We start from the raw sequence: 20,002 nt of genomic DNA, 5'->3' as shown, positions 1-20,002 counted from the left end.
TAGATGATGTGTCAAATAGGCTGTTGAAACAGTCTCACCATTGCTTGAGGGCATAGAACTGCTCAATTTGGGCTTTGGTGAGGTAGAATTTTTTTTGTTATGCCCATTGAAAGTAAAGATAAAAATACCCATTAGCAAATGCATTCACCATCCAAAACTAATCACTGAATGGCATATGCAGATGGTAATCTGTGAACACAGGTGGTGTCTGACACTTGCATTTCTGTTTGCAGCTGAGGCAGGGACGGTTTTGCAGCAAGAGACAGGGGAAAACATTCAAGTAATTGGAAAGAGTAGATACTTGGTCTGGGAAGACAAGAGTGATTGAAAAATTCCTGTGGGTTATTCAGGCAAAGAGAGAAACATGATAGGAAAGAGGAAGAAAACCTGAAAAAACAGAGAAGTATACTCCTTTCTAGCTGTCAATCTAGTAGTGTGTGCTCTCCTCTCCATTCCAGTGAATCCTGTCTCATCACTGTGAAAATGTGATTGCCCTATAAATAAAACTTTTTAAATGTAAGCACTGCATGAAGTTATTAATTGCTCATAAATGCTTGTGGCAGCTTAGCATTAGAGAGAGTACTTCTGGGGATTTTTCTGCATACAAATTAATCTGTCAGGCTTTCACATGTAAGACTCTTGACAATTCACATTGGATTGATACTGCAAATTATGAAGGCCTGGTCTTAAAGCTGAGTTAAATCTAAGTGATGAGTTTTTGATTTTTAGAAGAGTATTGTATTCATTTCAGTCCAGTTGTCCAGCTACAAGAATTGTTTTGGTGAAGACCTGGAGTAATTCTTGATCAATGAAAGCTGAAAACCAGGATTTACAGGCTGCTGAAGCCATTGTATTAGACATGGTCAGGAAGACATACAATGGCATCTAAAGAACAAAACCACAGGACTGTGTTGGAGAGGGAAGACATCATATATAATTCCAGGAGTAGTCTGTACATTTTCTACTTGTAGCTACCAGTCAGAACAATTCATTGACCTGCTTGGCAGTTTCCTAAGAGTTTCTTGTCAGCACTGGCTTTCATGCTGTGCATTTATTTTTTTCAAGTGTTTCCCAGGTGGATGTGCAGACTATACTTGGCTCTCTTCCAGCCCTTCCTTTACCTGCTGCTACATGTATGTTGCTTTGTTCTCTCTGCCTCCTTAGTGTTGACATCTTTGAGCTCCCTTTCCCATAACTTGCCTGTTTCAGCTTTTCATGTATACATAAGCTGTACTTTGTGAAACTGACCTGAAGCACCTTTCTCCTTTTTTCCTCTTTTTTGTCTCGTTTTATTTGTTCAAGGCCTGATTAGAAAAAGTCATTCTATCTGGCATGCAGTATGGGTGCAATACTAACATCTGGCAAATTTAATTCAAACTTAGAATTTGTTGTCAGAATTGTGCATAGGTTGTGATCCTGTGGGAGAAGTGCTGAATGGCAGCTGAGGTTTTCCTTTGCTTTTCCTTGCTTTCCAAATTTCAGGTTTGTTTGGCAGGAGAAGATCATACAACCATTAGGATTAGTGGAATTAAACTGTGGTGTTGACCCTGCTAATTTTGTTTGTTGCAGCTGAAAGACACAAGGAGCAAAAATACAAATACTTAAGAGTCTGCTGGGGCTCCAAGTGGAGTGTAGATTAAAAAATTCGTGCAAGACTTCAGTTGATTGCACTTTTTTTGCCTTTCTTATAAACTTCTTCAATAATACATTTTATCCTCCTTGAACTGTTGATTTTAACATCAGTGAGAATTTTCTTTGACTGTGGTATTTAGGGGTTATTTTAGTAACCTACAAGAAAATAGATTACAGACATTGTTGGATGGTTTGCTCTAGTTACCTGTTGTGAGATACTCTACTTCTTGGTAGTACCTAACTCAGCTTCAGAAGAAACCTTACTGCAATGACACAGAGTTGTTTTACCCTTTAGAAAACATCACTTTAGCCCCTTCAGTAAGAAGGGTATAGACTACTTACTCTTCTTCTAAAAACATGCGTTTAAAGTTTTTAGGTTTATTCTTCCCTATATCCCCCTTCTTGAAACAACTTTCACTTAATTTCCCTTAGGAAGAAGGCAAACACAAGTGAAATGGCTATGTCCATATCCTTCCCCAGTCATCACTCTTGGATTCATTTTGCTTCATTTCAACCAGATCTGACAGAGAATCAGAAATGTTAGTAGTTACTGTATTTGTATAGGTTTTAAAAAAGTGAATGTTGCTGAAGGAGGACTTGAAAAAAATCCTGAGGGGAAAACCCCAAATCCTTGTCCTTTCCAGTGCTTGAGGAAAGCCATTTTTGTCCTATAGAAACATCCAGCCCTCTTTGACTAGTAAACCACTGCCTTATGGCTAACCATTCCATGGACTTTCTGAACATTTTGTGAATGGTAGTACTGATATGGGAATAAAAAATGTCATGTGTTATCTGCACTAATTGTTGTTCATATTCTCAAAGGGGTGGGGTGGGGAGAGGAGGAACCATGTCATTGTGTGTAACCAAATGAGTTGTACTTAATGTAAAAGCAGCTGCAACAGAGAGATGTGATTAATGCAGGAATACAGAGGAATGAATTTGTCTTAGCATAAAATACTAATTGCCAAGTGGGTTTTGTTTTCACTTCTGTCATTGTTCTTTGGTTTAGGTCCTGTTTAATATGATTGTAGAGGTACCTCGTTGGACAAACGCAAAAATGGAGGTAATTAAGAAAAATGCTTTGATTATATAGATATTTATAAAAGTTACAACAATGCAGTGGCTTCAAATAGTCAGTTTAACCAGAGTATGGATTACTCTTGACATACAAAATTTTGTCTATTAAAAAGTAATTAGAAATTGTGCATACAGATACTTCCCTTGTGATCATAAACTATTTTGAGGTTCTGATTTGGTTTTCCTTTCTCAGGTGAGTGCTGCTTCTTGACAGCCTTTGACTGCTGAATGTAGCACACCTGCAACAGAGCCCTTGAGAACTGGTTTGCAAAACACTGTCCAACAATTAGTCTTACTCTTGCTGCTCACAGAGCATTCCACTTGCAGGATTTGATTCCTGTCATTTCCCCAGTATAGTGTGCTAGGCCAAATAAGACCAATGGAGTTGCAAATGAAAAAGCATTTCCTTGTCACCAAAATACTTGGGCACCTCAGTGATTGAAGGTACCTATTCCTGCAGGGGGGTATTTTAAAAGTGGGGCCCAGTGGCTTGTTCATCTACTGTTACAATATACAACTGCATCTGTAGTGTTCATGAAGCAACAGATCTCACTAGGATATGTCCTATCTTCCTAAATATTTGTATTAATCACAGGGATGCTTCCCAGATGCTTCCAAGAAAATTTGTGGTTAAGCTGTTAAGTGTTTTGATTATGAAACACCACCAAAAAAACTTTCCTGGCCTGTTCTTTCAGAATTTGGCTTTCTCCTTTCCCTGATGTGGGAAAAATCATGTAAACTAGGTTTACCATGACAGTTGCCATTGTGTTGTGACAGTTCTTCAGCCCAGACTGTGGTGAGGTGCTAATACCAGGTCATGTCTGCATCTCTGTGTTGAGATTCTCTCATGGAATGGAGACTGTAGGAAATCAAATCTTGCTTTAGGACGAATGCTCCCCACTATTACATCGCTGGTACCAGACCTCCTGCATACCAGTTTGTTGTATTTCTGTTGTTCTTCCCTTGATTTTACTGAAAGTGTTTTTCATGAGACTTCTGTCTGATGTTGTTAGTTACCCCTCTTTGTCCTGATGTAGATCAAGGAAAGCATTGCTGAGCTCTGCTTCTGTCCAAGTCCCAGGTGGCATATTTGAGGTATTCTCTGTTAGGCTATAACCAGAAGCAGATATAATCAATTATGAAAACAAAAATATGTGGTACTTGGAGGGTTTACTTGTGGAATAAATTCATTCTGTGGGCAGTTTGTGATTCAGGAGAGTTGAATTCATTTGGAATGTCTTTGGTGGGTGCTTTAGGTAAACGACAAGGGTGCTGTAAAATGGGTATGGGCTGGGGGCTGTGGTGGTCATGCATGAAAGCAATGTGCCATCTGAGCCAATCTAACCACTTGGGCCTGTAGCAAATGCGATGCTCTTCACATGAGTGTTTGTAAGCTAATGTGGATTGGATTATGGTGTGGAGTGTCAAAAGGATGGTTATGGTGATGACACTTATAAACTGTTTGGCTTTAATTAGTTCTGTCCTTCTGTAAGTGCTTCTTTGACAATAAGAATGCTGCCTTCTGATGCTACCTTAACTTACTCCAAATCTGCATGAAGTTGGCTTTTGGTGACTATGAAGACCTTTTGCTCATTAAATAGCAATTCTATGCTGAGGGGTGATGGAGAGAAGGGATGTATGCAACAGGAGAGAAATGAACAGAGGGTGAGAAGATGGAACACTTTACACGTTTCTGTCAGAGCTCCTGTTGTCAGAAGATCTTGTGCCAGCATTTGTATGTCTGTCTGAACTTGTACTCTAAAGTGAAAGCGCTTCTAAGTTCCTTTCAGTATTTATGCATAACCATGACAGTCTCCATATAAATTAATGACTTTTCTAGATTTTTGCATGCTTCATAACATTATTTAAAACCTTAGTAAGCTCTTTCTTAAACATCACCCTTGAGATTTAGAGTGAGGCCATCATGCTTTTAATACTACTTAAACAGCACCATGAATCTTTGGTTGGACACTGAGTTGTTTTCCATCTTACCATTCTCCCTCCCTCTCTCTTTTTCATGACTTGCTTAGATTGCCACTGAGGAACCGTTGAATCCCATTAAACAAGACACAAAGAAAGGCAAGCTTCGATATGTGGCAAATATCTTTCCTCACAAGGGTTATATATGGAATTATGGTGCCCTCCCACAGGTAACATTTTTGTTACAATGCTGAAAGTTTTCTGTCTTCTCTTTGAATTGCCTTGTAAATCTTGGGTACTGTCTGAATGTAAATCAGCTCCAAGAGGGATGTTTCTCTTTGATACATTTGTAAATTAGGATTTTTTTTATATTTGCATTTTATTGTGTCCATAAATTTGGAGTGTGGGTGTAAATATGTTCTGTGTTTCAGGAAGGAGTTAAATGATCAAGAAATCTCAACTATTTAGTCTGCATCTTTGCATTGCAGTGACAGAACTAGAAAGTGTCATAGTCTGCTATTTATGAGCTTTGTTGAGTAGCCCTATTCTGATTAAACAAAGCATTAAAAAAACTACTACTTTAGGATTTTCACTTATTGCAGCATGCATTATAATTGAGATTTCTTAATATCTTTAGCAAAAAGGAACAGTGGGGCTGTTCTTTTTAGATTAAACCATAACTGCCTTAGTTAGCTCTTCTCTGAACTATGAATCTTTTACTGATCATGACACATTCAAAACTTTGAGCCTTGAGAAAGCCTAACTAATGGCTGGGATTTTAAGCATAATGAAGAGTTTTAAGTTTTCTTTCATTTTTGTGAATAACATGTTGGACTTAAGTGACATCATGTTCTTCAGTACTAATTTCTTTTCTTTACACTTAACTGCATAAACAATGAAAGTTGTCGATCCCTTAAGAAGAGAATACCAGGCAGGTGCTGGAGTATAGTAGTGAAGTTCTTAGCCAGCCAGCAGTTTCAGTAGACAAAGTTTCCAAGTTGTTATGGTTGGGAGCTAGCAATTCCTTCTAATGTTTTGAAATTCCTATGTGCCTTAGTACAATGCCAAAATTAAACATTTGACTGTTCTTCCACACAAAGTGTCGATGATGCTTTACCTAGGAGAAATGTTAAGCTCTCCTTAGTAACTTGTGAGTCAGGGCTGGAGGTAATTGTAATTTTTATTTTCTGTAGTAACTTTAAATTACCAATTGGATTGTTAAAGTTTTCATCATTTAAGTCTAGATGATACTGCAGATTTCCACTAGCAGTGGTAACAAACAAAATCCAATTCAGTGTCTTCGTTATCACAAGAGGACTTTTCATCAGGATCAGCAGTTGCCAGAAGTTCAACCCTACTATATGGATTAAAGATAGGTCTTTGTTCTTCTCTACTCCACATCATAAAACAGCCGCTACAAAGTGGCAGTAAGCCTATCATTAATGTAGAAGTTGCCATACTGTCCAGCTTGACACTCTTAGCAAGCTTTCCCCCTGACCCGTAGGTGGAGGGATGCAGTTGGGCAGGGGAGTAGTACTTTGGTAGTTTTGAGTTGGAATTTTCTCTTGACTTCACTTGAACAATTTTTTTTTGGTGATGATTCTGCTACCTAAACACCTGAGCTTTTGCTTTCTGCTGGTTTGCCTTTCAGTAGCAGTTGAATTCTCAAGAAGAGGTTTGAGGTAGAGGCTTACCATGGATAGCAGGAACAGAATGTTTTACTAGCAGGACAGAATGTCTTCCAGACAGATGGCCTGCAGAGCTGGCAGAAGGAGCTAGGGAGCAGCATAGTTTTCCACTGTTCCAAAATGGGGTAGTTGGTGATCTGCTCAGCCGCCTGGATCCCCACAAGTCCATGGGACCAGATGGGATCCATCCTAGGGTGCTGAGGGAGCTGTCAGAGGAGCTGGCCAAGCCGCTCTCCATCATTTTTCAGCAGTCCTGGCTCACTGGCGAGGTCCCAGAGGACTGGAAGCTGGCCAACGTGGTGCCCATCCATAAGAAGGGCCGGTTGGATGAGCCAGGGAATTACAGGCCTGTCAGCCTGACCTCAGTGCCAGGCAAGATCATGGAACAGGTCATCCTGAGTGCAATAACACAACACTTACAGGATGGCCAAGGGATCAGGCTCAGCCAACATGGATTTAGGAAGGGCAGGTCCTGCCTGACCAACCTGATCTCCTTCTATGATCAGGTGACTGCCTGGTGGATGTGGGGAGGCCTGTGGATGTAGTTTACCTGGACCTCAGCAAGGCCTTTGACACCGTCCCCCATAGCAAACTGCTGGCCAAGCTGTCAGCCCATGGCTTGGACAGCAGCACTCTGAGCTGGGTTAGGAACTGGCTGGATGGCCGAACCCAGAGAGTGGTGGTGAATGGTGCCACATCCAGCTGGCAGCCAGTCAGTAGTGGAGTCCCCCAGGGATCAGTGCTGGGCCCCATGCTCTTTAACATCTTTATTGATGATCTGGATGAGGGCATTGAGTCTATCATCAGTAAATTTGCTGATGACACCAAGCTGGGGGCAAGAGTTGATCTGCTAGAGGGTAGAGAGGCTTTGCAGAGAGACCTCGACAGGCTGGACAGATGGGCAGAGTCCAACGGCATGAGATTTAACGCATCCAAGTGCCGGGTTCTGCACATTGGCCACAACAACCCCATGCAGTGCTACAGGCTGGGGTCAGAGTGGCTGGAGAGCAGCCAGGCAGAGAGGGACCTGGGGGTGCTGGTTGATGGTAGGATGAACATGAGCCAGCAGTGTGCCCAGGCAGCCAAGAGGGCCAATGGCATCCTGGCCTGCATCAAGAACAGTGTGGCCAGCAGGAGCAGGGAGGTCATTCTGCCCCTGTACACTGCACTGGTTAGGCCACACCTCGAGTCCTGTGTCCAGTTCTGGGCCCCTCAGTTTAGGAAGGATGTTGACTTGCTGGAACGAGTCCAGAGAAGGGCAACGAAGTTAGTGAGGGGCTTGGAACACAAGCCCTATGAGGAGAGGCTGAGGGAGCTGGGGCTGCTTAGCCTGGAGAGGAGGAGACTCAGGGGTGACCTTATTGCTCTCTACAACTACCTGAAGGGGGGTTGTAGACAGGCAGAGGTTGGTCTCTTCTCCCAGGCAGCCAGCACCAGAACAAGAGGACACAGTCTCAGGCTGCGCCAGGGGAAGTTCAGGCTGGAGGTCAGGAGGAAGTTTTACACGGAGAGAGTGATTGCCCATTGGAATGGGCTGCCTGGGGAGGTGGTGGAGTCGCCGTCACTGGAGGTGTTCAGGAGGAGACTTGACAGGGTGCTTGGTTACATGGGTTAGTTGATTGGGTGGTGTTGGGTGATAGGTTGGACGCGATGATCTTGAAGGTCTCTTCCAACCTGGTTTATTCTATTCTAAACAGTATAGTTCCTTGGGGGGGGGGAGGAAAAAGTTTTCTAACCTTTTCAAAACAACTTTATTTGCCTCAAAATTCTGACCAGGGAAACTTCTCAATTTCAGAATCAGTTGCCAGTAAGTAAACAAGTGCTAGTCTAGTAAGTCAGTCAGCGTGACTTGCCCATGATTCCTTGCTTGTGCAGAGCTCAGAGCAGGGATATGAACTTGCCTCCTGGAGAAGCTTCTTTGGTCTTAAGGTGTTTGCTGTTGCTGAGAATGTACACATCTCAAAATACTCAGAAATATTTCATACCTAAATCTAAAAACTTTAAAAAGCTAATTGGGTGCTGACATATCTACATCTATGAGTTTGGTTTGGTCAAAGCCTAGATGTTTTTGAAAGGAACTTATGTTAGTGCCATTGTATTCAAAGAGTATAACAATAGAATTTCAGGATGTCCTAGCTTACTCCCACAGCCACTTGTAACCAAAGCCTCATGTATTTAGGGTCCTCTGATGCCTTAATCATTGCAGTTTGGTGAAGTGCATGTGTTGAGTCACAGAGACAGTTAACATTTTTGTTAGTATGACCTCAGTAATTTTCGTATTAACTTGGCCTGAGGATGAGTTACTCAATGTCAGTTCACTGGCTGTTTGTTTTTTGTTTTCCCATTGAGCAAGCCTGTGGTCAGAAAGCTGATGTTTTTATTAATCATAGTACTTAGATGAAATGCAATTGCAGATCAGCTGGTAACTGATAATTCTCTTTTCCTTTGACAGACCTGGGAAGATCCAAACCATAGAGATAAATTTACAGGATGTTGTGGGGATAATGATCCTATTGATGTTTGTGAAATAGGTTCAAAGGTTTGTCTTCATGATGATTAATTTATCAATATTAATTTCAACAATTTGGTAATGACTTTTGGAAGAGAAAGGCAGATGGAAAATAAGAAAAGATTGTAGTAGTCTCAGGGCTGACCAAAGTATGAATAGAGGATCAGAAGAGGGAATAGGTGAGGAAATGGTGGGTAGTTAAAAAGGAGACAGAAAGTGTAATTTGGTATAATGTGTATACTGGATAAAAGGGAAAAGAAGAGATTGTCATTCTTAAGTTCTGTGGCTGGACAGGGAGTTTCAGGTGATGGAGGAGGGAGTTAAGATTTTGGGAAAAGGAAAAGCTTTTTCTTTTTCCCCTTTTAGCAATATTGGAGCTAGGAATTGCTAAGAGGAGATAGGGCAGCATCATGCACATAAAATTACAAGGCCACACACACAAAAGAGGTAGGTTTGAGTTTTATTGCGGGTGCAAACGGAAGTAAATCCCTCTTTGGAGGAGACAGGAAGCTGCTGAAGAGTTATGAGATACAATAAGGTGCAGGAAATGCCATTAGTAGGTAAAGGGAAAGCCTCAGGTCATTGAAAGAAAATTATACATAACTGGAGGCAGCACAGCAGAGAATGGAGCAGTCATCTGTGGTGTCAAAGATGGAGTTTTGAAATGAATGAATTTGGGAGAGTGCCGTTTTGGGATATTGTAGTCCAGGGGAAATTCAATTGGTGACCTCAGCAAAGGTGGCTTCATTTGAGGAGCAGAATCTAAAGCTGAATTTTAAGGAATCCAACGAGTTCTAAAGGGAATATTAACTGGTAGGGAGAAGTTTCCCAAGAAAATGCAAAAAAGAGTTGTGCTGGTATTTCTGGGGATGAGGTGTGTGTTTACATGTTTATATTGGATTCTAGAGGAAGGAACAGCAAGAGATAATTAAGACTTGAGAGGTGAGAGAAAGTGAAAAGGCAGGAATGAGTGACAAAATTAGTATGAGATAGCTTTAACTTGCAGGTTGGTGTGAAGATTAAGGAGGTGGTGGGGGTAGGTGGGGTAGAAGAGAAGGAGAAATTATCTAGCCGCTCATCTGCTTAAATGCTGATGGGAGAATTGAGGGTTGATGAATAGCAGTGGAAAAGGCTGGTAACGTTAAGTGGATGTTTGCTGGGTTTGTAGGTCTGCCTTGAAATTCTGTTAGCTGCTGGTCAAAAAGTGTAGAAGTATTTTGTCTGTAAAATAAAAGGGAAATGTTGTGTGGTGTTTTCCAGATCTTTGTGAAGTTATCTTCTATTTCAGATTCGTTCTTCTGGTGAGATTGTTCAGGTGAAGGTCTTGGGTGTTTTAGCTCTTGTTGATGAAGGAGAGACAGATTGGAAGATAATTGCTATTGGTGTGGATGATCCAGACGCTCAGAAAATCCATGGCAAGTATTTTTATCTTCTGTAATGCAAGCTATGTCAGCTACTTGCACAGTAGAATGATACCTGAGTTTAGGCCACTCAGGGCAGACAGCAGAAAGGCAAGACTTTGTTTTATTGTTTAAATCAGGTGCTTCCTTCAAGGGAGTGCATGTGGGCTTTGACGCTAAGCTTTTGAACAGTTCTCTTGGATTTTCAAGAGGACCTGTCACGCTGAAAGCTTTGACTTTTGATACACAACTGCTTCAGAAAGTGACCTCTTAAACTTACAGGCTTCTCCCCTATGTAATTGTGCACATTCACCTGCTCAGATGATGTAGCTCTCCACTATTTTCCCTGTTAATTGCTTTTATATTTGCAAGCATTGTGTTCCATTCTGAAAAGGGCTATATGTTTCCAGTGGTTTTGTCACTTGGAGCTGGGTTACTTCCAGGATTTGTGGACTAAATGAACTAGATTTTGCCTTTTAGCTTGAAAATTTGCAAACTAAACTGCTAATGCAGCTCAGCCTAATGTCTGCTCTAACGGTGATTAACTGTGAAGGGCGAAATACTCTGTCCAGACTTGTTCTCCTTGTCACCTTGCTTCTGGTATCCAAATGGAATTCACATAGCAAATGTGCCTATCTGGAACAGCGCAAGGTGCAGTTCTGCTTACAGACTGTTCAATGAGAACATGATACAGATGTGTTAAAACTGCAAGGAGTTAGGTTATTACAGCACAGGCAAAGTGCAGCTTTTTTTCTGGGTAATTTGGCATTCACTTCCTCAAATGCAAGGTTATTTAGAATAATGAGAATTCAAGGAGGAGATTTGCCTAAAAGATAGTGATTGTTATGAGAGCAAAACCCATGTATAGCATCAGATCTGTGGAGTCAGAACCTGCCCTTTGCTGATAGGGAGCACCCAAGCACAGAGTGGCCTTTCTGCAAGAATAGGACTACCCAGTAGCTTTTTAAGGAATTAAGTTTCTCACCCATTGAGGTTTCCTGGGTTTTGAATCTAAAGTAAGTGTATCACTGGACTGACACTTGCAGGGTGCTTTCACATGGAGAATGCTTGGCTTGTAAGGGGAAGGAGAGGAAGAAGAGAAAATGAGGAAAAGGAAACTCTTGCATTGACACTGATTAAAATTATTGAGCAGGTGAATGATTATGTTGTATTTATGACTTTTTAACCTCTTTGGCCGTTAGAGGTTAAGAAGTTCATCTTAAGAAAATAGTTAGTTTGATGTTAATGTTAGAATCAGTTCAAACCACTTTTTAATGTGCAATGAAATGTGATCTGTCAGTGGTTAACAGACAAACAAGAAGCACTTCATTTCTCAGTACTGTGCTGCTTAACTCTCACCTTTTTTCCATGGCAATCTTTGAGAGGGTTTCATGAGAAAAGTGGATATGAGAATTTAAAAGGAGCCCACCAAATGGGGGTAGAACTCAATTAATGCTACTAGGTTAAATAGTTCAATATGAAAGCCCTCTGTTTGTCTTTCAGGTAACGACTGATTTGTGTCAGTTGTTACAGCTTTTGTTTGTGAGGCGACTAAAAGTTTTAGTCTAGTTTGAAGGAAAAAAAACAAGGGTGGAGAAAGGGATGGGATGAGCAAAGCAGTGCCTGTAGTTGATTCCTGTTGTTCATCCTTTCTAATCATAGAATGGGTGCAAAAATTCATGAAGAAAACTGTCTTTCTGAGGATCAGAGAAGTGCAGAAATATTTATGCTGTTCAATGCTATTTCCCTTTGAGATTGGAGCTGCTGTCCAAGATTTACAAAATAAAAGAGGGGGGGGGGGCAGGAGGGGAATGAAAAAAGAAGCCCTCATCTGCTTTCACAAAACATGAGTGGCTTGCAGTGTTTTAACAGCAATCCTTTCTGGTCTGAAAACAAATCTGTTGAAGTAGGCAGCAAAATAAGTCCTTTTATGTCTGTTTTACCCCCTTCCCAAAGATGTTAATTATTTCAGCATAAAGGGATAGCAGCTACAGATAAACTCATATCTCCCTCAGTAATTGACATGCTGCTGTGTTATCTTGGTGGCCTCCTAGGGAAAGATGAGGCTAAGTGTTGCCTTCTGAGTCTGTCCAGTCATTTTTGTATCATTTCAAATTGGACTGAGAATCATCACATTTGCTTTCAGCTCAGTATGTGCACAGCCCCCAGTGAACATTTGGAAAAGATAATTCTGAGACACCAGAGTGGTGATTACTTGCAAACCCCATCCTGAGCCCTCACAGTGTGTTAACTCCTCTTGCTGCTTTAAGCACACCCCAGGTACTCTGTATATTCTCCTTCTGGGATTGTGATCGTTCTCATAAGTGCAATTGATTTTTCTGAGACTTCACAGAACTTAAAACTGAGCAGTCCCAAGTTCGGAGCAGTTCTCATTGTTTATTCATAGCACTCCACTGTACTGTGTCCTGCAGGCATTTATTGATAAACACTGGTTTAAATTGGAAACCCTGCCTAGAACTCTCTTTCATAGGTAGCAATGAGGAACTCTTAGTTTATAGTGACAATACCCGGGGACGATAAGCAATACTTAGCACCTATTCAAGTGGGAACTGTCTCATCAGTGAGAATAGCAGGATTTTAGTGCCTTTTTGGACTGACTTTGAAAGGTAATTTGTTGGAAATTTTAGCAGTTAATACTGGTGGGCATGGGGACAGCCTCACATCAAATAAAAGGTGCAAGTTAGAGGCAGGTATCTGTATAAGAAAGTTTCTTTTAGACTAAAACTGGACTTCTTGAGCTTTATCTGTGTCAGGATGATCTGTCCTTGTGGCTGCCTGAAAACCAATCTGCTGTCTTTCTGCTCAGACAGTTGCTAGGCAGGTAGCCGTGAGCAGACCAAACAAGTCTGGGAAAGGGCCTAAAAGCTTCTGGCACACTGAAACACTAAGTCTTGATGGTGTGCTAGGGCTTGGCTGTTTGTGTCTTTTGTTGTTGTCATTGCTTTTTGTTTGGTTGATTTCTTCGGGGTTTTTTTGTTTGTTGTAAAACACTAGTCGGGAGAAGCAGCAGATTCTTGGTATGGGAAGACTGCTTGTTTATGCCATCATTTGGATTTAATTTAATATATTGGCATTCTCATACTTACCTGACGTGCTTTGCTAGGTTGGACTCAGGTGTTTGCATGCAGTAATTTGGTCTATATGGCATCTTCATGTTGGACGAGAGGTTTTTGAAAATAGCTGGCAGTTGAAGCATGAAGTCTGTTTGAAGCAGCTTATGAAAAGTCTGACTCTCAAAAGGTCACCTTACCTTGCCTGAGCAAATTGGACAAATCATTTTTGCTGGATGGCATTTTGATGGCCTGGAATCTTAGCAGCCGTTTTTTGCTATTGCTCACTTGGAAAGATCAACAGGAGTTGATGTCCACTGGCTTTGTTGCGCTACTGTTTGCTGGCAGCGGGATAGTTAATTGTGCTGTGCTGCCGTGCTTCTTTTCCAGCATACAGATCAGGATTGACTTTACAAGTTAAATGATCAAAACCTAAATGGCAATAAGCAAGGATAATGCGTATTTTGTGCCATCATATATTGTTATAGACCCTTGCATGTGAGTGTATTTATATGCAGAGAAGCAGCAGAGACCCTGAAAACCTTTATTGTGGATTTTTGTAAGCATGCAATATGAAAAAAAATCAATTATCTGTACTGAGGCTCCCCTCCTACCCCCTCACACCATGCCGCACAAAATATGCCTTTATATGGAGTGAGCGGCTGCTTCCTGTAAATGTTTATAAGATGTTATTAAAAACATATGTCCTCTCTTCCCACAGACCCTGTTGAAAAAGCTTGCTGCGAGCATCTTGTTTTAGCTTTCTTTGCAAGAAGCAGCATCTGTTGTACTAAAAATGGTAGTTTTGTGCAAGTGCTTTTGTTGCTCTTTTTTTGTGAAGCCAGATAGAATGGGGATCTGCATTTGCATTGGCTCATTCCCTTCACAGAGAGCTAGCAGCAGTTGTCTGTGCCAACATCTATAGAGATTTTCCTTATTGAGGCTAAACTGCAACCCATATTGTGATTAGCCATTCATTTTTAACTTTGGTGTCTAGAAGAGTGGGGCATGTGGTTGTATGTAGCCAGTATAAAGAAATGACCACCTAGAGCCCAGTGGCTGTGTGTTGACAATGAACCTGCAAGAACCTGACCTTTCTGCTCTGTCACTCTGAGCAGAGATAAAACCACATTAGGCTGGATACTGGGTTACTACTTCTGTACTTGCTCAGCCTCTTTTGGCATCCATGTGAGTGTGTAGCTCTAAGGGAAGGTAAGCAGTCAGGGAAAGAAAAAAGCATCTAACAATGTCAACTGCAAAAAAAAAAAAATCTATGTTTGTGGGATTTTGTGGGGGTTTTGCTGGGTTTTTTTGTGGGGTGTGTGTATGTTTGGGTTTTTTTTTTGTTTGTTTAGTGAGGGGAGGGTGGGCATGACAGACAATAACTTGCAAGCAACTAAGGAAACAAAAGCAAGCACTGTCCCCCCTTTAAGTCTCCAAAACTCAGATACACAGCAGCTGGTATTTCAGGGGCCATACAGAGGTGTAGCCTTATTCTGTGTAGTCATTTTGCCTAGGCAAGGTATTTTCCAGAGTGTGAAATTCAGAGAGACGATTCTGTCCATGGAGATGGTCATGCCTATCTTAAGGAGGTAATGAAAACCTGCCCCATAGCCTAGTCTAGTATTTGAATCATCTAAAGAAATATAACCAAAGCCTATAAATAAGGAACAGCAGGTGAGGAAGGGCCAAGTTAGTAGAGAGTAAAACACTTTTGGTAAGCAGGTGTTGTGGGAGTAATAGGCAAGGAGTAGGATTTGAGGTACGGAATTAGGAGGTAGGTTTGGACCAGGAACCAGAAAAAAAGTATTGTGTCTGGAGATACAAATCTGGAGTTCATCCACTGCTAGGAGCCAAGGAAATTGTTTTACATACTTGAGAAACTACTCTTTTCAACAGGCACTAGAAATTGTGAGCTCAAACCTCACACGAGGAGCACATGACAAGGGCTTGGGATGGGAGGAAGGCCATTCCCTTGCATGGAGAGAACAGCATGATAGACTGGAGTCCAGAAACCCATTTGAATAGGAGCTGCAGTTTTATTAGTGTCCAAATGATGAAGCCTTCCTCCAACCAAGACCTTGCCCTTTTCTAAATTTCTCTTGGTTGATCTCATTCACCCATTCCAGTGTAAGGGTTCTTGTGCTCTTAAACATGCCCTCCAGCTAGGAGACATGCCTCTAGCATGGCCTTATGTGCCCTCGCTTTGTTCTGGGATTGTGCCAGTGAAACTCCCTAATCTTCTGTAGGCAGATGGCCAGTGGCCAAGTTCAAACTGCGTTTTACTCCAAGTCCCTAAACATGTAGCCCTATTAAGTGTATGCAGAAGAAAAAATGTACATAGGGTTCTTCAAAGCTTTGTTTTGTTCTTTGGGTAGCGTGTGATCCGGTGGACTTTGGGAGTGGTGTCTACCAGATGCTTGTGAACACTCAACCTCTTCTCACATAGGTTTCATTTTACGGTTCAGTCCACATGCCATCTCACTTGGTGGTCTACAGGGAATTGAATAATTTGTAGCACAAGACTTTGTCCACGGTCACAGACTAACTTTTAAAAAGACCCTTTAGGATGGAAAGCACATGACTAGATGTCAATTCCACAGACTGAGCAACCCTGAAAATCCATCTGGGATCATTGCCAACCAGGATATGCCAATAAGTAGGGCATATCTGTGGGAGAAGAGAATGAAGTAGCCAAGCAGTGTGGAAAGTTCAATATTCCTAAGGTTGGAAGGGACCTCAAAGATCATCGAGTCCAACCTGTCACCACAAACCTCATGACCTCCTCAGGGAGGACACTACTGCCCACTGTAGTCTTGAACTCACAACCTTCCCATTAAGGGTCTGATGCACTACCAACTGATCCACAACTTCCCCCTAAAGCATACAAAATACACCAAGATACACCAAGAAAGAGAGTAAGGGGGAGTCAGGACATGAGAAATGAGCAAGTGACTTGCAAAATGCTAGAGAAAGAGACTAGCACTATGGGAGGTAGTCTGGGCAGTGTGAGGTTATGAAATAGATGGAAGACCACAACAATAAAAAGTCAGTTCCCATTTCCACCAGAAGTGACTGTAGGAGGGAAATAGATAGGAAGAGGAGGATTACACCAGCTGCAAAAAGTATTTGGCTTTCAGAAAGGACAAAACCTTTCATTGTATCAGAATCAATTAAAATGGTATTGAAGGCTTTACCATGTGAATATATTTCCAGAGTTAATTTGCCAAGGGGATGATTGGGACCACCTCGCTGCAAGTGACAGGAGTGATGGTAGTCTCATGGGGACAATCCAGTGAAGTTTGACATGCAGAGCAGAAGTAAGCTTTTAAGCTCATGAGCTGTGTCTTTGCTGTAGCAGTACAGCCCTCAAGCAGAATTACAGTGTGACTGTTTAAATCTTTCTGTACCCACTGTGGCAGTGTTCCCAAGGGTGCCCTGCAAATGGCATACGTTCCTCCGTGTCCTGTTGAGTCATTGCATGGCGGGATTATAGAAGTAAAGGTAGAGTTGGCTCTTCATTGTGAGTGTGTGTACGTACCATGGGGTTATCAGTGGAGTTAGTGTTTAGTGCTCCTGGCATGTGTCTGTCTAGTATCTAATGGGCTCAGTTTAGAAATAATGTGAGCAAAGGAATGCCTTTAATATAACTTTTGAGAAGTCAAGTTTGTATTTTGATTTGAGGTGCTGGTTTAAAAATCCCTGTGTTGAAATTGGGCTTACTGGCTAGTCTTCCATTAAAAAAAATAAATTCCTGTAGTCCCTGCAGTTGCTGAGGAAAAAAATTTGCAATACTGAGATTATTCAGTATGGTAAGAGTTGCCTACTGAGATGAAAGCCTATAAATAAGGAGTTTTCTTTCTCTTCTGTCACAAATATGGTCCTTATATTTATTGTCCTTTTGGGCCTTAATTAATGAAAGGGCAGGAAGCAACTGGTTTACCTGTTTAGTGTGGTTGTGAAATCATAAGATACCAGCTATAAGCAGCTAATGTAATAAAGTGAAGTTTCCCCAATATTGAAAGTGCTCAGTGAAATCAAACTGCTTGCAGATCTCTTGTGATACTTTAACAAAAAAAAACAAACCAGAAGTTACAAAAGCTGTGAGTAAAAATGACCAGTCCACTTTGATGGTGTCTTCCTTTCCCTTTTTACCCTACAGATATTGCTGATGTCAAGAAGTACAAACCTGGTTACCTTGAGGCTACGCTTGACTGGTTCCAATTATATAAAATCCCTGATGGTAAACCAGAGAATCACTTTGCTTTCGATGGAGAATTTAAAGACAAGGTGAAGATAATCCAAAATTCAAGATGCATTGTTTTGTCACGTAGCCCTTTTAATACATCCTAAAATTTTGTAATTGTACAGGGGGGGGAGCTTTAACAAAAATAATTTTCATGAGACACCTGTAAGTACAATTTATTAGACTAAGAATAAATAGTGTTTGCTGCCTTCCATTTTATTCAGGGAAATGGATAGGTTATTAAAGGAAGTCTGCAGTTCTAATCCTGACAAGACTTAGCCATTCATCTGTATGTTTGTATGGTTTTTTCACAGCATTTTCACTCTCCCTGGCAGAGGGAGGGTGAAACCCAGAGAGTCTTTTCAGGTATTCTTTTTCAATCCTGATCAATAATAATTTTCCTGACTATATATTTTTTTAAGACTCTGCATTTTAAACAGACAAGGGGTTGCAGCTTTTCTGATACTTGGTATTTGCTGAAGATCTACTCTTTTCTGGTAATGCTATGTAAAAGCATTTGAGCTGGTTTTGACTTTAAGGCTGAAAAAAATCTTGTTCCTGTTTTTTTTAAGGGGGGGGGAAGGAAAGAATAGCTTTTTGAGCTATGTGCAGTAAAAATGGGCAGTATTTGAAAGGAGAGTGGACCTTGCTGAAGAAAATACCTGCCTTTTTCCAGAGGAAATTGGATGTGATTTGAGTGAAAATCCTTTGCACTCTCTGCGGGCTTTTTTTTTGCAAAGAATCACAGGTCCCTAATGAGCGATGTCCATATGTCAGTTAGTTCAGACTTCCAGTGTGGTATCAAAGTTCTGAAATGCCTTCTAAGCACCACAGGCAACTTGACATGTTTTGTCTTGTTAAAGAGATGCCCTGCTCCCCTCTGCACTGAAGCTGACTTTTCAACCAATCAAATGTATTGTTGCAAGGCTTGATAACCTGATCTCTCCCCTGTCCTCTCAGGAACTGCTCTCAGATTTTCCTGCCCTGTAAAGCTGAGTGTTGCTCTGCAGCAACAGTTTAACAGTGTCAGGCCACTGGAGTTGAGACTTGAGGCACGAAATGTGCCCAAGGTAGCTGGTTTGGAGCACTTGAGTAATTCTTAAGCCTTTTTAGAGACCCAGGATGTGGTGAAGCAAACATGGCTGTGCTCCAGCAGCTCTGGTGAAGTTCGTAATGTTCCAGTGGCATTTGGCCAAGTCACTCCCTGTTAGGAAATGTGAATGTTCTGTTGGCAGCTTTTTGAAAGCCAGTCTAGATATCATCATCTGGACACTGAGGGCTTGTTTCATGTTACTGTTTTGAAGCTTCTTTGTCCCCGTCCTGCCTTCCATACTACTTTTCTTTTCAACAAACAAACTATTAACCAGCTGACATCTTAATGTTATTGCAAATGCTTAAATATATGATTGGGCAATTAATGAAGTAAATGCAACTTTTGCCACTGGAGGGGAAACCTCAGCTCTGATGCTGAGCTGCCCCTGTAACAGAACGGAAGGGCCAGAGCTCACACATTTTGTCCCATTTAGGACATGGTGCAGGTCCCTGCAGCTGTAGGTGTCTGCTTAGCATCTAGTGCTGATACTGTATTTCTGTGTGCAGTTTCTGGCTGTGAACTGAGGGGAAAGTCCTGAACACGTTGGCAGTGTATTTGATAGATAGTGAAGGGTGTTTCTTTTTTTGTGAAAACAAAAAAGTGTTACATTTTCCAGAAATTTAATGAGGCCCCAAAGGAGGCCCCTTAAAAATCACATAAGAAGCAGCATGGTTTAGTACTCTAGTTCTGTGGCTTGGGTTTTTTTTTATTACTAATTCATAAAACTTTTTTTCATTGATGTGAACTAGGATTTTGCTGTTGAAATTATTAAATCCACCCACGAATACTGGAAAGCTTTAATTCACAAAAAAGCTGGTGGAGGTGATATTAAATGGTAAGTATGCATCTTTTCCTCTTTGGATCATGATGTACTAATGGCATTCAACATGTGGCAGCTGTGCACGAACTACTTAAAATCATTTTACTTTGAGATGACAAGAGTAGTCATGGCTTTGATTAGTTGATAATAGACTATGAATGTCTAACTGGAGATTTATGATGATGATTTACTGACAAATGGTTCCAAAAATACATTGATTATACCAAAGTGACCTAGATTCGTTCAGCTTTGGAGAAATGGGCCCAAAGTGTCTGTTCAGGATCATTTTGGGAGAGTGATGACAAAGAGAGTGATTGTCTATTGGAATGGGCTGCCTGGGGAGGTGGTGGAGTCACCATCACTGGAGGTGATGAGGAGGAGACTTGATAGGGTGCTTGGTTGCATGGTTTAGTTGATTAGGTGGTGTTGGATTAGTTGATAGGTCGGACGCGATGATCTTGAAGGTCTCTTCCAACCTGGTCTGGTCTTTTCTATTCTATGCAAATGTTACTGTTATTCCATCCTTCAGTGCTGTATTACTCTGTT

General features: G+C 41.3%; 1 protein-coding gene across 2 annotated transcripts in view; it reads left to right on the top strand.

Annotated features, from left to right (window-relative positions):
- PPA2 (inorganic pyrophosphatase 2) overlaps positions 1–20,002 on the top strand; it is a 42,375-nt gene that overhangs the window by 11,905 nt on the left and 10,468 nt on the right. The window contains exons 4-9 of one of the 2 annotated variants that reach the window (XM_068136858.1): positions 2,642–2,695; positions 4,740–4,859; positions 8,770–8,856; positions 10,115–10,241; positions 17,460–17,587; positions 19,386–19,471. In XM_068136858.1, coding sequence (XP_067992959.1) covers positions 2,642–2,695; positions 4,740–4,859; positions 8,770–8,856; positions 10,115–10,241; positions 17,460–17,587; positions 19,386–19,471 — 602 coding nt within the window. Of the gene's footprint in view, positions 1–2,641; positions 2,696–4,739; positions 4,860–8,769; positions 8,857–10,114; positions 10,242–11,272; positions 11,380–12,372; positions 12,475–17,459; positions 17,588–19,385; positions 19,472–20,002 lie in introns of those variants that run through there. The other variant, XM_068136859.1, reaches the window with a different exon arrangement.

This window comes from Melanerpes formicivorus, unplaced genomic scaffold (assembly GCF_026170545.1).
Source record: "Melanerpes formicivorus ecotype bairdi unplaced genomic scaffold, bMelFor1.0.p_v2 SCAF_4, whole genome shotgun sequence".
Classification (NCBI taxonomy): Eukaryota; Metazoa; Chordata; class Aves; order Piciformes; family Picidae; genus Melanerpes; species Melanerpes formicivorus.
Note: the sequence above shows the minus strand (reverse complement) of the source record. Positions and strands in the feature narration are given on the sequence as shown.